Source organism: Argiope bruennichi, chromosome 9 (genome assembly GCF_947563725.1).
Source record: "Argiope bruennichi chromosome 9, qqArgBrue1.1, whole genome shotgun sequence".
NCBI lineage: Eukaryota > Metazoa > Arthropoda > Arachnida > Araneae > Araneidae > Argiope > Argiope bruennichi.
The window spans coordinates 76,711,385-76,729,503 of record NC_079159.1 but is presented as its reverse complement, the minus strand read 5'-3'; the positions used below and the strand labels follow the sequence as shown (position 1 = coordinate 76,729,503).

General features: G+C 29.6%; 1 protein-coding gene across 2 annotated transcripts in view; it reads right to left on the bottom strand.

Annotated features, from left to right (window-relative positions):
* Positions 1 to 5,500: 5,500 nt before the first annotated feature.
* The window catches only part of LOC129985192 (uncharacterized), a 201,813-nt gene continuing 189,194 nt past the window's right edge, over positions 5,501 to 18,119 (bottom strand). For both annotated transcript variants that reach the window (XM_056095124.1, XM_056095125.1), the window contains exons 6-11: positions 13,762 to 13,835; positions 13,491 to 13,678; positions 12,109 to 12,215; positions 10,670 to 10,811; positions 8,815 to 10,084; positions 5,501 to 6,016 (exon numbers count right to left, since the gene is read on the bottom strand). In XM_056095124.1, coding sequence (XP_055951099.1) covers positions 5,909 to 6,016; positions 8,815 to 10,084; positions 10,670 to 10,811; positions 12,109 to 12,215; positions 13,491 to 13,678; positions 13,762 to 13,835 — 1,889 coding nt within the window. In that variant the 3' untranslated portion in view covers positions 5,501 to 5,908. The remainder of the gene's footprint in view (positions 6,017 to 8,814; positions 10,085 to 10,669; positions 10,812 to 12,108; positions 12,216 to 13,490; positions 13,679 to 13,761; positions 13,836 to 18,119) is intronic.

Below are 18,119 nucleotides of genomic sequence, written 5' to 3'. Positions count from 1 at the left end.
GTTATTTTAAAGCTTTTCTGCATAATAATTCTCTACTCCAAAAGTTATTGCTTTTTTTTTCTATACTTATTGCATTTAATCAGAAAAGATAGCATCTTCATTTTACCCCCAAAATTTTCATTGCCTCAATTTATATTATATTATGGTGTCCCATAAGTTTCTTTCCTATTTCTAATATGAAATGAATATGCAATATTTACTGTTAAAGATATTTATTTTGTTATTTAAGAACCCTTTTGCTTTTACTTTCTTCCGTCTCCCAGGAAGCCTCATTATGCCTTCTTTTCAAAATTGTTGTGTTTTGGACAAGAAATAATCCTCGGGGTTAGCTTTTATTTCGCTGATGGATTTAAAGTGCTTATCGCGATGAGAATTTTTTAAGGACAGAAGGAAGTGTTGATTGTTCATAAATTGAAGTGTTCATTCACTTCACATTGTTCTCATGAATTGAAGTGCTCATTTTATGAGTTTCTAAATATGAAATATTAAATTACTTAATATGAAATATTAAAAAGTAAAGTGTTGATTCTTCATAATTTGAAGTGTCCATTCATTTCACATTGTGCTCATTTTATGAGTTTCTAAATATGAAATATTAAATTACTGCTTATGTGTAACATTTTTAACAATTAATTTTTACATTAAATTGAGGTGCTGATGAATAATCTACTGCCAAAGCTATTACATTTTTGAACATGTTATTCTGAACTTTGTTTTTTTTGTATGCTTAATTTGCTATTTGTAAAGGTTTTCAATTAAACATTATTTAGAGGATATGAATATTAGAAATAATTGGTGCCTCATTAGCTTATAAATTTGAAACATAATAATATTTTGTAATTCTAACAATATTGCATTAAAATCTAATCTCATTACTGTAATTCATTTCATTATTATCTTTGCATATTGTTAGATAGGTAAGGGTATATATTATTATTGTTTTGTGATTCATTTCCTTCAACTTGTTTTGAAAGAATTGTTATTTCCTTATAGTCTGCACATTTTTCTGAAGGGTATTTAAGTACCTTTACCCAACCAATGATATAAAAGCATGTAAATGCTGTTTGTTTAGGGTTTTATGAAGGACATATATCCTTTTATAAATAAAATGATGGAATGCATTTATATATGTGCGGTTTTTCTAGGATTCCTCTGCATTATTGGTAAATTTAAAAAAAATCCAAAAACTGAATTTCTCTGAATTTTGCTGTCAAATCGAAACTTACTGGTTATCTATTGCCCATAAAGCCTCTGTTTCCATATATTCAAAGAAAATGAGCACTTCCTTTTTTAAAAAATTATAAACATTGTTTAATAACTATTTGTAATTTGAAATTAAAAAAAATTAAGTATGAGATATGAAATATTTATTATAACTCTTTTAGATATTGTTAGATTGTAAGAACCGTAAATGATATACTGAATGTAAAATGTCTATGAACTTAAAAAGGGTGCATCTTGCGTTGGGGAGTTTTGTAAAGTTTTGTAATTTAAAATTTTATATGATATTTAAATAAAGATTGTAGTGGCATAATGGTAAGGTCGTGACTTCGGACCTGGAAGTCTTTAAGTACAGAACTCGATTCATTTAAAAATCAGTCGTGTATATGGGGGGGGGGGTGCCAACTCAAGTGTTGGGCTAGTCATTTGACCACAATTCAAAATTACAAGATTTGTCAAAAAAAGGTTCTTGCATTGTTTCAAAATGAAATCTAATGTACTAAAATAAAATTAGATTAAATTAAACTGCCATTTAAAATTTTATCTACATTTATCTGAAAAAATAAATCTAAACATTTATTAACTTGTGATTTTTTTTCTATTGTGCTTGGAGCTTCATATCATTAGATTTAAAATTGCTTTTTGTTCTTGAATCCTATTCGGTTGCAGAAAGGAGAAAAGAACTCGCGGCTATATATATATTTTTTCCAAAATATTTTATTGCAACTTCCAATAAGTAAAAAAAAAAAAAAAAAATTAACGATGAATAAAAGGGAATTCGATGTAAAGTAGTCGCATTCTATTGACATGATTCTAGTCTAGATGATTTTCTTAACTATTTATTTTATATAAATATTGAAAACTGTGAAGAAAAACAATGCCGAGTAGTGTTAACACGCTAATAGGTGGCTTGCGATCATCTTATCTATCTCAGTCTGTAAACTCTGTTCTAGTTCACAACCTATTTAACATAGGTTCTATAAAAAATATGTGATTATCTCAACTCTTCATGTCAGATATTTTAAAATCAAAATCAAATGAGAAAATCGTCTGCATTGAAATATGTCTTTAAACTCTACCATATAAATATATTAACCAGATTTTTTTTTATTTACCTTTGATAAAAACTTAATTTACTTGTTTTATTTGCATACAAAGAGCTGTTTCGCTCTTCCAAAATAAAAATGAAAATGAAGTTGTAATTAATGATCAACAAATAACTGTGTTATGCTGATTTTTATTTAAGTTTAAAGATTCTTGAAAGTTGAACTAAAACAATAGCTGTAATCCTTGCCTCTGAAGATATGTGATTACGTTCGCGATAAATTTTTTGAAAAACGTTCAAAAATAGTTATACCTTTGAATATGTACATAAAAAATAGTGAAAAAAAGCATCTTGGAAGCCAAAAAATACCAGTCAAGTGGCAATTTTTTTTAAAAAACTGGGGAAAAAAAAAACCCGGTTTTTTTGGGGGGGGGCAAAAAAGAAGCATAAAGCAACAAATTTCTAGTTTAAAGGTTTATCAAATGATTTACTTAAAATTTTGCAAATAGTTTAAGAATTATATCATCTAGTTCCTGAACTAAAAAATAAGCTGTATTTCTATTTATTCTTAAAATGTTGGGCTTTGACTGTTAAATAACGGGAAATTTTTTGCTGGTTGTGAAGCACCTAAACAAGTATAAAATATTTCATAATGAATAGATTACTTGTCCTCTAGTTCAGGAATTGCAGAATACATTGAGAGATTATTATACCAAATTTGAACAAAAAATATGCATTAAATTTTTATTTATGATGTTTTTTATAAGAAAATTCTATCAAGGATTAGAATTAAAAAAAAACAAAAACATCTAAAGATGTAAAATAACATTAAAATATATGTGAATTCAAATATTAAAAAAACTGTAAGTTTCCGAAAAATAGACTTAGAAACAAAATTTAACGGTAAGAAAACTGTTCAAGTATTAAGAATATTAATTTAAAAAAAAATCATAATTTAACAAAAGACTTTTTAACTTAGTCAAAAGAACTGAATATTCATTTTAACACTAGAACATCCGTCGGTGTCGATTGGACACCGGAGCCTGTTTAGTTTGTTCTTCTTTCCGCATTTGCAGGTAATTTGAAAATTTTTTGAAACTTTTAATAATTTTTCATGGTAATTACACATAAAAAGTTTTATGGTTCTAGTTTAATTAGAAGAGATTTCGAAACTAAATATACCTAGAATATCCGCTGGTGTCGTTTCGACTCTAAGGCAATTTATCATTATAAATAGCTGTCGTTTAACAAACGATAGTTCACTAAGTGAAACAAACTTTCCAAAGTACTATCGCACATTTATTTGACCTTAAATGTAGTGTTATTGGGTTCACAGCGGAAATGAATCAATTATACTAAAATTGATGTGTCTAAGTGTTTCGTTATATATCATTTGCTTATCTACTCGTAAAAAAAATTCATTCGATTTTCGAACCTTGTGCAGAGCAGACACCCTGAAACGATGGCTCTTAGAAAAGGTTTAAGCCATGATGAAATTCCTAATTTGTTTCGAGAGCTTTCTGAGAATGAATCGAATGGTGTTGAGTTTCTTGTTCTAATTTAGATTCCGATGAAGTCATAAGATTGCGTAAAAGTGATTGCGAAGAATCTGAAGAAAGTGCAGATGAAATTGATAATATTCCAGTAATAAATACTGAATTTAAAGGAATTATAATTTCGCTAAAACGCAAAAAGTGCAAAATTAAAGAGTGTAATGGAAATGCAACTAAAAAAAATGTGTCTCTTGCATGAAAATGGTGTACAGAAAATGTATAGAAAAAATTGAACATCACTGCATCCATTGCAAATGAGGTATGTACAAAACCTTATGCATAAAAACGATAAATAATGATTAAAAAACTTGCATTCTTACAAAAACTACGATTTTGCTTATTATTTGTGAATATTATTGTTTTATTTCATTTTACAAGATTATGTAATTTGTTTTGTTACAGTTTTTTATGATATAAAGGGTCATAATATATCCTAATTACATGAAATAATATTAAAAAGACGGTATTGACGGTACTTAAAAGTACCATTTAAATCTGGCTTATATCTTCGTAATATGACAATTTTTGCTGATGGTATTCTAAAGAACACGGAGAATGTAACCCAAATAGCAAGAAGTTAATATAAGCTAAAAGTAGGAATTAAAAAATATTTAAATTAATTAAGATATTTCTATTAATTAAAATATTTTTCTTGGATTCCCTGGGATTATTCTGCAAGAGAACTTTACGACTAGTGCAAAAATGAAGTTGAAAAATTGATGGCAACATAATTCAATAAATAAAGGATTAAACTAAATCCTACTGAATTATTTATTCTGCAATTATTTAGTTATTACAATTATTTTATATCGCGGTGTCGAAACGACGTTTAAGGGTAATCGGAATCCTGGTTGTTCTATTGTTAATGCTGTCGTGGTGTAAAAGTATGAAGAAATAAAGACACATTTTTGGTTTTTTTTCAGCAAGATCTAATTTTTAAATACACTGATAAAAGAGATGTACAGTTTGAAGAGCTAATAATGCTAAATACAGATTCGCAAACGCAAACAGGACTCCTTGAAATGGTGAACAACAATGAAAATTTGTGGTGTGAAAAAGGAGGAAAGAAAACCACTCGTCAGCAGAGGATGAATGTCCTTCAGAAGAGGCAAACTGTACAAGAATAATTCTTCGGTGTGTATTGTGTCCGTTGCTCGTTGGGAGGCTAACCTGACCAGGACATGTCTTCGTCACATCTTCCAGATTCGAAGGAAAACAATGATTTGTAGTAGGGAATGTACATTAGACAATATTTTAATCACTTTTTTTTAAAATAAAATAATCGATTATAATAAAATTTTAATGCTTAAAATAAGCTGAGAACGTATATATTTTTAAATTTATATATGTATTTAAATATATATTTTAAATTATTTATATATGTATTAAAATGTATATGATTAAACGTTTATATATTTAAAACGATGAAATTCATAAATTTTATTTGTTACAGTAAAATGTTTTGAAATTTAATAATGTGAATAATTTAATAATCATGAAATAAAAAGCTCAAACATTTTAAAAGTGTGATTAAAATTTAATTTTAAGACAGAAAAAATACCGATTTATATACTATCTGTTAAAGTGTTCTTTGGTCTTGGTTTATTCATAATAAAGTATTAATTATTTTCCTGTTTATGAAAAGAAAAATTATGGTATAATAGTAAATATATCCTTTAAAAAATGAAGTTGCTGAGATTTGTCACGAATAATCATGTATTAATGTTATATTTGCTTAGGAATCTGAATTATAGAAATGAATTGATGCAAGACGTTTTGGGATGAACATACAAAAAAAAAAAAAATAATAATAATAATAATAATATGTAATGATATTAGTCTGATTGTCAAATGTCTCTTCATGGCTTTTAAATAACATTATCACAGTTCATATAAAGGACCAATTCTATTTGAACCATGATAATCGACTAAAACGGAGGCCTGCTCTGATTGCTTGTTTTCATTCTGAATGTGGAAGATGCCCGAATTTATGTTGCCACAATTGGCGACACAGAGTGTCCTCTCCCGAGCGGAGCGTTGATGAAGGTCACTTTTTTGGCGTCATGTCACCGGTTTATGAACGGACCATCTAGTGGTGATCCAATAGAGTGTTCGTCACCTCTGATATGGAGAGCAGAGGATTGCCTTCTTGCTTCACGGAAGATGGTCGGATGACATCGGACCTCACTAGTGGAAGCTGGAAAAGAAATAATGTTGTCAAAAGAGGTATTAGATAAGGCCAAAAATTAAAAATATAATAATAAGATTTATAATGTACTAGTCACCTCTGGCGACCAGCTAGTTCGCCAGAAATATTTGTTGCTTTTAATTTCAGTTAAAATTTTTATATTTAAATTGATATGGTTATTTCCCAAACGAAGTACAGAGTCTTTTCTTCCATGTAATGATTGACGATGTTCTCCTGGCTAATTAATAATATTACTTATTTTGTATTTAGAAATTTTAATATTTTTAAATTATAGAATAAGAATATTTATTTTCGGAAAACGCAAAAACCTTTCCTTCAATCAGCAGCTTGTTTACTTGTGACGTTTTGAAATAAAAGTAATTTTAAAAGCAGCAAACGATATTTCTCATTTCAAAGAAAACTGCTTCCAAAAGTTTTTATTCCAAAACGTTTGTTTTTTAAAAACTCTTTATCGATATCGTTCTAAAAATGTGTATCTACCCTTTATATTTTTAAGTATCAAATTGTGTCAGATATTAAAGTTATGATATTTTAAATGTTTTACACATATTATGTTTATTATTTAGATGAAACTTCCTAATGAAATCGAATTCCATAATTCACAGTGTTATTTTAAGCTTTTGTGTCTGAGTAATTTATTTTAAATTGCTCATTGTCTAAAATTACATTATTATTTTACTTTTTAATCGCTCATGTAAACTGCGCACATAATAAGCAGATTCATGTTCTCTTAGCTTCTTCAAAAGTGTAAAAAAATCTTGCAGTTAAATATCTGGTGAAAGAATGAAAACGTATTAATTTCATTCCACCTATCTAATCAGTAATTGAAATTTAAAAAAAAAACTGCCATATTCGTGGAAATTTTAAAAATAGGTTTTGTGCAATAATAATTCTGGAATTTGTAGCGGGAAAACGTCAAAATATCACTTAATTTTAAAGAATTAAAATTTTAAATAAATTTCTTCCAAAATAAATATTTTTTGTGCAATAATATATTTATCTATCAAATTTGGTAGTTTCGGATCAAAGATCTATCCTGCAGAGCGCCAACACACACAAGCTGAGACAAAATTAAGCGCACGCAACATCTTTTATTATGAATACATTATAGTATTGCTGCAGTCAAAAACTATTAATTTTAATTGTCTGAAGAATAGTACTGTGTGTATCGTGGCGCCGAGTTAAATGGTCTTGAATACGAACTTAATGTACGTAAAAGTAATTTGCTTATTTGAACAGTTTTCAGTTTTAAACGCTAATCTTTCATATGCTGCATAATGAAATTACATTTAAATGGTTGAATATAAAGACGCATTGAAAGATGTGTTATGCCATAATACTGCTGTAATAATTTTTATGCGCCACCAATTTTTTAATATTTACAATATATACGTAATTGTCTTGTCATATAATTTGTATAAAATAGATATTCAGTTAAATATTTTTGTTTTAGTGATGTATTATTATTTTTTTTTTTAATTCTACGGTTTATAGTTATACTGAGTAATGCGTTAAATAGTGATCAAAACTTTAGCCATATTTTTTCCCACGCGGTTCCCACGTTCCGAGTGAAAGGATGAAAATTTCTGATCTAAACAAATTCTTTTTTAAAAGATCCCTGTGTTTCCCTTACTTGTGATTGACATGCGTCAGAAATCTCTATCAGAATCTTAATAGTATTAACACTTGAAAAAATATTTTCCCTATTAATATCTTATTTTATATAAAACGAGGGATAATTAATTTCTCTCTCTTCCCTTCTCTTCTTTTGCCTAATCTGTTGCTGTGAGCGGACGTGCTTTGTCCGCGCCTCACGTAAATAAATTATGCCTTCCCGGGATGGATTAAAGCGAATTTCAAAATGCAAAGTCTCTTCACTGTCTTCGAAACGGCCTTCTGATATATATTAAAGCATTAAAATGTAGAAAATAATATTTTTATTTTTTCAATAAAAAGTATTTTTAGTTGGAAATCAAAATTATAAAGACACGACTGATTTAAGTATATTACATAAACTGGAGTTCTAGTTATAATCATGAAACGTAACGTTTTGATTTTTGATGAATATATATGTATATTCATTGTAGATTCGTGCTTAATTCTTTTATTATTTCTATTTTAATCTCCAGATTTTTTTATTAAAAATATTTTCTAAAATTTTGTACGTTAAGAAAAGAGTGCTTTAAAATATTTTTCAATCCATTTTCTCATCTTAGTCTTTTATGTTTTTCGTAATTAATTATTATAAATTACATTAAATATTTAATATGACTAAGTCTGACATTAAATATTTAAAAGATGCTATTTCATCAACTGCACCTAGAACTTACTATATAGAAGCACTAGATATTCGATATTGCATTAAACAGTCACTCATAGCCAATCATCTTATTCAGTGTTTTAAAATTTTCTTATTTCCTCTTTAAAAGAAATCTACTCTGTAAATGATTGCAAAGCAAGTAAATCATATTGATTTTTGAAGTTTACTTGAAGCCTGCGAAACTATGCCAATATGACAAATAAATGTTTCTTAGAGAACTTAGGAATTTAATTAATAGTATTTACATGTAAGTACGATTTAGATTGAAAATGTAGTATTCTAAAACAAACTATTTTATCGTCTATCATGAGAAAATAAAATGTGGTTAAATTTTTAAATTAAGACTTCAAAGCCTTCGAAATATTCAATGTTGCGACGTTTTTATTTCATTTTATGAATATCTTTGAACTTAATTAATTCGGGTTTCTATTGGAGAAATTCAAATAATAATAAACTTTCAAAGTACCTCTAGCCGCATGTCTTGAGTGTAAGGTGTGGTACTGTAGGTAACTTGTGGTGCCACTTTCCCACTGGCAGGGCTAGTACTGTTGTGGGGAGAGGCTGACTTGGGCGCTGCCGCGTGCCCACTCCACTTACACGGGGAACCATTGACATTGCCAATCTCTACTTCCTTGGCACCTACTGGATCGCAGTACCGAGGCAATTTTAAATCGTAAGTTGGCAAAGTGACACTGTTGGTGGCCGGGCATTCCACAGAAAGACTGTCCCGAATGCCGGTATTGTTCCACATGAGTACACTTTGTCGACTATCAAACGGTGCTGATTTCTCGTCTTTATGCCAATGAGGTAAGTCTCGTATGGACATGAGAATGCTGTTGGCTGTACCTCCATTCAAAGGACTTTTAGCTGTCTTGTTGGATACTAGTCCAGAGTTGATACAGTCGGAACTGGTAGCTAGTGGAAAACTCAGGTTTCCTGAACAACCAAGGTCTCGCACTTTGACATCATGGTTGTCCAGCAATAGGGGTGGCTGAACTGATGCGTTGCCGCTATTAATCAGACACCCCCTCAGAGGGTCAACCCCGTTCATGGACAAGTACGAGGTTGTGTCACAGCATGTCGAGGTTGTGGGCGTTTTGATCTGTTGAGGCGAGGAGGACGAATCACCGAACTTTGCCGCCTCTATCTGACACTGGTAAAGTTTGTCTTCTTTGGTCGTTATAATTGGATCTGGTTGAAAAGCACCCGTGGTGAAGCAAGTCCTTGCCGCGGATGCGTCTAAAAATCCGTTTGACGGATATTGCGTCACCGCATAGTCCGGATAATAGGTTCCTATGGACCTGTAATGGAGGAAGTTTTCGGCCGATATGAACCGTGTATTGTCTATGGCGGCCGTGAAAAGATTCTGTGGCATGGTTGCCGCAGAAGCGTATGGTGCACTGATACCATTCATAGTATCCGTTGTCCCATACGGATAAACATTGTTGTAACTGGCAGCCACCACTGCCGTATCGTCCATATAGGTGGCCGGTTCTGCACCACCAACAATCGTGGCTGCCGTTACGGGGCCATTGACAGGGCTTTTCCTCTTTCTGCATGTGGTAATGATATCTCGTATCTGGGACTTGTATCGCCTCGTCCTCTGGCAACGGAGCACGAAATCGCTGTCTGATAGCAGGCTGCTACGATCTGTAGTGGAACTGAGACCACCATCTAAGTAGGTCACTTTGAAATCCATCGTCCTTTTTCCGAGAAGATCTCGCCCTTCTTCTTCCCTATTAAAAAAATGTAATTTTTTTAATGGCTTACAAATATTTTTTAAAGGATGAAAATGCTTATATAGATAACTTTGGCATGTATGTTCCGAAATTCTGACCAAAACACACAAAAGTAAATGTTTTATATAAATAGCAGGAAAACATAATCTGAAGCTTGATTTAATAATAATAATAAAACAATATAGTTGAAAAAGGAACTAAAAATCATTAATAATTTTTTTCTGTTCTTTCAAAACTCTTTTAACCATCTGTGTTATGAAAGTAATTATGTAAACAAAGACCAAATTTATTGGCATAAAGATGAAAGCTGCAGGTTTCTTTATGAAAAAATATATTCCCATCTATCTTGAAGCCTTTGCAAAGCGCTAAATTATATAACATAAAAAAAAACTGAAAAATTATGAATTTATGTTGATTTCTATTAATACATGAGTAATGATTTAACTTTAAAAATTTTAAAAAGAAATGTATGAATAAAATGTTTGTGAAAACTAGTGCTAAAATTTGTAAAAAATTAATTTTGAATTCATAGAAATAATTTCTTTTTGTTATCAGAAATTTCAATGAAATAATAGTACTTACATGAGAGGTCTGTGCGTAGAAAGGATGAAGTCGGGTTTGCTGTTCTTATAAACAAGCCTGGCACTGGTTTGTAGCCATTGCCAAGACCCGGATTTAGTGGCTAGACGATACGCTATCAAGCCGGAAGCACCCGTTTTCAAAACTGAGTAGAAAAAAAAGCTATTATTAAAATGAAATAATAAGATTTTTCAGATTAAGATCTCATAAATTATGTTGAACAAAAGTAAATCATTTGTTTTAGCAACACATATATGAATTAAAAATTATAGAAATCTAACCTCAATACAATTATTAATAGAGACCTATTATATTGCCATAAGATCATGGCAAAATTTTCATTGTCAGCATACTTAAAATAGTAATCATGCGGAATATCTATAAGTAAAATTGTGTCAAACAATTTATTTCAAAATGTTTCATTCGATTTTAGTTTTATACTAAATCGACGTTTCTTTTGCATTTTTTCAAAACATTTTCGTTTCTTTCAATGATGATAAGGATTTTAAATATCTTTATCAACTAAGCGACTATCCAATTGCGACTAGATCTATTGCGACTATCGAGTTTTCCCAATGGACTATGTACGAATTGACCACAAGGAGAGGTGGGGGATAGGTAGATGAAGCATTTCAAGGTATGGATGCTTTGCTGTCTTTTTCATTTCCTTTTCTTTATTAAATCAAGTACATCTTTTATATATATATCTGGAAACTATAGCAAAGCTTTATTTTTGTCTAGTGATAAGCAATTTTATATAAATGGAAAAAAAAAGAAGGAAAATTTAGATTTGAAGATAATTGTTATTTAGCCCTCTCACTATTAACCCGACGATGCAAGTTCTATATCGGTGGGCCGGTTTGTATTTCAAATAAGAGATGTAAAGTGAGAACATCCTCGATCCTTGGTTTTACATCCTGCACTTTTCATTTGAAACATAAACCTGCCCATCATAGTGAGTTCGAAAGGGCGGCTTAGTAGTGAGAGGATTAAATTAAATACGTTAGACCTTCATTTAAAACTAAGTTCTTTTTAATTATACGAACAATAACGCAGTATTTTATATATGGCTTTTATACAATGACATCTTTTAATTACACGTATAATAACATAGTGTTTATATAATAACACAGTGTTTTATATGTGGCTTTTATACATGCATCTTTTGATTACACGAATAATATCATAGTGTTTTATATAATGATTTTTATAAAATGTTATCTCTTTGATTATACAAAAGATAATACAGTGCTATGATGAATATTCAAAATGTTTTTAATTTAGAAGTTATTTATGGTGATTTTATAATAATTTAATCGGTAGAAAATTCTAATGAATACTTGCAAGGGTATTTTGAATTCATAAAGTTCAACTGATGATTATGGAATGTAGATATTTAAAGAATTCTTATGAGTCATTTGAAAAGAAAGATTTAATCTTACGTTCTTGATGAGCGCTGGCGACGTAGGCTAGATCATCGTAATGGACTAGGTCGTAGCAACCTTTGTCAGCGAGTTCGGAGTCGGAATAACCCAACACTTGCTTCGCCCTGCCAGAAAGGAAATTCAGATTATTCAATTAAAACAATAGTTTTGTACTTGCATACATAAAAATGATTGCTGTTTTACTTCAGAAGTAATGCCATAGTTTCAGTTAATTGTCTTAATTACTTTTCAGTATAAAAAATTAATTAATAGTTTCTAATTTTATGTAGATTCATTTTTGATTTGATCTAAAGTAGGCTGGAATAAGTTATAAGAGATTGCAATTTAAAATAGAATATAGTAAAGTTTGATGAATAAATAAAATGGAAATTGATTTATCTGGTTTCTCCGAAGTTAGCCTGAAGGAGGTTAAGGACAGTATCATCTGGTTACAGTTCAAAATCAAATCCTCAATCTAGAGACACGGGAAGAATGTAGCGTTATCGAATGTTATTAGTTTTTTGATTTTTTTTTTTTTTTTTTTTTTGGATTATGTTTAGTTAACGGAGGATTTGAAGACAGATTCTTTCAAAGAATAGTAAAGCATGGTAAAAATAATTTAAAACTTAAGTTTCAAAATATCACGAATCTTTTTTTTAAAGATAAAATCATTTTGTTTTGCTTTCTTCATAAATTTTCCTTTAACATTTTATACCTTCCATACAAATTTTTCATTTTTTTATTGCTTCGATTATAGCCACAATCAAATCTGTTTAGCGTGATGTTTGGAGAATAATAATGGCGTTATGCATTAGTACTCGAAAATCGAATTTGTATTTTTGATGTCTTTTTTATTACCGATTGCAATAAAATTTGGCATAGAACTAACTACATTTGTAATCACAAGATAACATACCAATTTTTATTTATTTAAGTCATTGCAGTTTTGAGTTATTTTATTTATATAAATGCAAAAATATATAATAAATAAATTTCATAAAAATGCGAAAATATAAATGAAAATAAATAATTCTCACCTTTCAACAAACTTGATTTAAAATTTGATTTTCTAAATCTATATACTAAAGCTTGTTTATCTAGTTCTTTACGTTTTGTAATTTAATTTTGTACTCGGACGGTCAGATAGTCAGATTACCTCTGAATGATTTCTTTCAAATTTTTATAAAAATCTACTAATTTGTCATAAAGAGTTTATAACATATTTTTTTCCGTATTTAGTTTTTGTGTTCAGGAGACAAACATAATTCATTAAAAAAAAGTTTGCTTTGGAAGATCTGGAATGTGGAAATTCGTTAAAATGTCGAGTTAGTGTTTTTAAATAATTGCAGTACTTTCTTTTTATATATTTTATACAAGAGAAAGTAAAAATATGCACTGACCTTTGGTCGAGAGAGACTAGAGAGAGATCAAGTTTGTGTTTGCTTTTGAACATTGTGTCCTTGTGCGGCATCTCTAATAGGGATGGTGGACCGAATGGCGTACACACGGCAAACAGTGCCAAAGGTGGTTCTTCTGTTTTGTGGTTTTGCCCGTGGAGGATTTTGATTCGGCCCCTTATGTCCAGCCTCTGCCAAAGAAGGACAAAGACTGTGATTAGCATCTTAAATCGTACTGAGGCATTGAAGAAAATTCATTTTTGAAGTCACTTACCAAGAAACCAGATGTGTTGTCCAGCAAACACCGGAAACGAACGGTGAAGTTCCTTTCCAACAGATGACTATTCTCTGGAAGAAAGAAACAGACATTAGCTTTTATATTACTTCTGTTGTGACAAATAATATTAAAACGATCGGATAATTGATTAAGAGATGCGCAAAAATTAACTAGATGTCTATTAAAATAAATTAAATAATACCTAATTCACTCTCATTTTGGATAATATTCATTTTGATATTAATTGCAAGGTGATTTTCTTAGTGATGAGTTTGTGATTCTCTTATTGTGTAATTATACAGCTGCATTAAGTAGAGTCCTATAGGAAGATTACTTATGATAATGGTTTTCATGAGAAGTCTCCAGGAAAATTTCTTCAATTCTTCACCGATCATGATCTGGTTTGAAAAATCTTGTTAGAAATGTAAAAAATCTCGGACGGGTTCGTAAATGGACCATCTAATTCAAAGGGGATGGAAATGGAAGGGGGTAGAGAATATTGAAATTTTCCTTTCGCTACAACTTTCTTTATATTAAAGATAGAAAAATAAACCCAATTAACCAAATTAGCGCCTCATTAAGACAAACAACTTTTACATTTGAAGATTTCCGATAACTGCAATATTTTAGAAGTTAGGGATTGAAAAGTGATTTTAAAGCTCTAATATTGACAGTTTTTAACATTAACAATTTATGTTGCCAGATAGTAACTTAGATGTTAAGGAATCTGCTTTTACCTTCCAGCCTGCCGAGATGAATTTTTCTAAATTTATACTATTTACTTCTATTTATAAAAGCATCATTGTTTTTCAATGTATAAGTAATGCATTTAAACATAAAACTGATTTAGCATATAGCTTTAATCAATAAAATTAATTTATTGGTAGTTTAAATTTCTAATTCAACACCCTGTCTAAAACAAACCTTATGTGTTAAAAAGTGTTTAACTGTGTTTATTTCTGATAAACGTTTGAATCTATTGAATATCTATAATATGTTTTCATGAAAGTACACACACTGCATATATAAAGCTTTATATATTATTTTCCTTCTGGTGATTGAAATCGCACCCTTGCATCCCAAGCTTCATTTCATTTCATATCTGGAAATCCCTCCTCCCCCGTTTTTTTCTACCATCCTTCGTTCTTGTTGCTTCCTTGTCGATGTGCCCGCTTAATCACATCGTATGTGGGAGGGGGCAGTCGATATATCGGAACAAGCAAACACAGAGCAGCCGTTCCCAGCGCTTGCGATGCCCTCGTTCAGGTGGTTGTAGGTGGGAGATAGACCAAGGAATCGATAGGAGAGATAGACGAGGGTTGATTGTGATCTGTATCCCCTGGGAAGAAGAAAGGGGAGGGAACTTTGGAAACATATTGCCTGCGAAATGCACAGTCTGCCTGAGAATGGTGGAATTTGCATTGCTGATTTTGGCAACACAGTCACAGGTTTCGAATGCTAAAGCAGAATACTGGGATGGGGTTAAGTGTGCAGAAGTACTAATTCGACCGATATGAGCAGGAGATTCCTGTATTTCGCATGGTTTAGAAGCCATTCAGTAAATTTACTATATTGTTAGTCCAAGTTTACAGTTTGACTATTTTCGTATGAAAGTAAAGTCGTTAATTTTTTTGGCAGATTATGAAGCATATTAGCATGGAATACCCTTTAAAATCAATTAGAATTTATTGTTAAACTATTATATATTGTTCTCTGAATTTATTTTATGAATTTAGTGCTTTAAATAAATCTATGTTAGACAAGGATAAGCTGATTCGGTTTTACTTTTTTATTTATTATTTTTTTACAATAAAAAAAGGAAGCAAATGACATGCACATAATGAAACGTAGCTTCTCCCTTTAAAATACGTCTTCTAATTGAATTCTTGCTCTGTTTTTTTAAAATATTAACAATTCCGAATTTACCACCGATTCTCAGTTAAAGACTTCGATTTCATCAGAAAGTTGAATTAACATTTTCCGAAAATAGTAGTTTACTCCTACATTTTATGTTAAAAAGTTGTAGTATTTTATAGAATATTCTGGAGAAGGGTTATAGAATCGCTGAAAATCTTGCATCGCTCGCTGAAAAGAAATTCATCAAAAACTAAATCATTGAAATATGTGAAGAATTATTTGTGAATAATTTTAGATAACAAACAGAAATATCAAACTGTTTGTTATCTAAACATCACCCAAGATACGATTCTTTATTCTACAAACTAGCTAACCTGGTATTGGACATAATTGTTGTCAGATAATATAATTTTATTTATATATATACTGTCATGCTTAACATCTTTTGTACTAAAGAATGTAAATAAAATGTAGATGTTGTAAAAGTTAATTGTTTTTTTTTATACTGCCATGTTTAACATCTTTTGTACTAAAGAATGTAAATAAAATGTGGATGTTGTAAAAGTTAATTGTTTTTTTTATACTGCCATGTTTAACATCTTTTGTACTAAAGAATGTAAATAAAATGTGGATGTTGTAAAAGTTAATTGTTTTTTTTATACTGTCATGTTTCACATCTTTTGTACTAAAGAATGTAAATAAAATGTGGATGTTGTAAAAGTTAATTGTTTTTTTTATACTGCCATGTTTAACATCTTTTGTACTAAAGAATGTAAATAAAATGTGGATGTTGTAAAAGTTAATTGTTTTTTTTTATACTTCCATGTTTAACATCTTTTGTACTAAAGAATGTAAATAAAATGTGGATGTTGTAAAAGTTAATTGTTTTTTTTATACTGCCATGTTTAACATCTTTTGTACTAAAGAATGTAAATAAAATGTGGATGTTGTAAAAGTTAATTGTTTTTTTTATACTGTCATGTTTAACATCTTTTGTACTAAAGAATGTAAATAAAATGTGGATGTTGTAAAAGTTAATTGTTTTTTTTTATACTGCCATGTTTAACATCTTTTGTACTAAAGAATGTAAATAAAATGTGGATGTTGTAAAAGTTAATTGTTTTTTTTTATACTGCCATGTTTAACATCTTTTGTACTAAAGAATGTAAATAAAATGTGGATGTTGTAAAAGTTAATTGTTTTTTTATACTGCCATGTTTAACATCTTTTGTACTAAAGAATGTAAATAAAATGTGGATGTTGTAAAAGTTAATTGTTTTTTTTTATACTGCCATGTTTAACATCTTTTGTACTAAAGAATGTAAATAAAATGTGGATGTTGTAAAAGTTAATTGTTTTTTTTATACTGTCATGTTTAACATCTTTTGTACTAAAGAATGTAAATAAAATGTGGATGTTGTAAAAGTTAATTGTTTTTTTTTATACTGCCATGTTTAACATCTTTTGTACTAAAGAATGTAAATAAAATGTGGATGTTGTAAAAGTTAATTGTTTTTTTTATACTGTCATGTTTAACATCTTTTGTACTAAAGAATGTAAATAAAATGTGGATGTTGTAAAAGTTAATTGTTTTTTTCCCCTATTTACTGGCTAATCAAGATTTGTTTTCTATAAAAGAATCTTCGGTTTCTTTAGCTTCTTTACTCTTCTATGTAGTATTTTTTTAAAAAAAGTGCAATTGCTTTTTCTTAATTATTACTGTTTTCCAAAATTCTTCATATCACTCTTTATTGAAAAATAAATTATTAACTAGAATTCACAGACAAATAAAAAGACACTGAATATTTCAAATTCATAGTAAAGTACATATTTATGATTTTTAAACGTGTTCCTTAATACACTTTCAAATAAAATAAGATTATGATATTTTCTCTTTCAATGAGGAATCTCAGAAAGTTTTTAAATGTAGAAAACTTTCCAACTAAAATAGCTTCAAAACTTAAATTTAATTTCTATGTACGGATATTTTAAATCGCTTGTAAATAAAAATTTTTACAAATATATTCGAGTAATTAACAAACTTTTCTCCTGGTCCTTTGAAGTAATGGTAACATTTATTTGCTTATTTTGATACAGATTGCATTTAGAAGATAACCCCTTTTTTGTCTCCATAAGGATGTAGTGGAAGCTAGAGAAGTTCAAATATTTGGGGTTGTGTACCTCTATACACTTTTCTACCATTTTTCGAAAAATGTAGCATTTTATTTCTTATTATATTATTTATTTGGGCATTCCTTGATTCGACCTACAAATGGTTGTTTCCCACATCCTTGAACTTATTGTCAGCTAGTTTTTTTAAAGGTAGATCTTAGAAGTGTTCGAAAAGAAAACAGAAAAAAAATATCTTATTGGGGTAGCTGTAAAAATGGTATGTCGTATAAGAATTACTTTATCTAAGAACAAAACTATTTTTTGGGGGAGGGGGATAAATTATTTATGAGATCCTTTGATTTGCATTTAGGAAATAAATGACAATT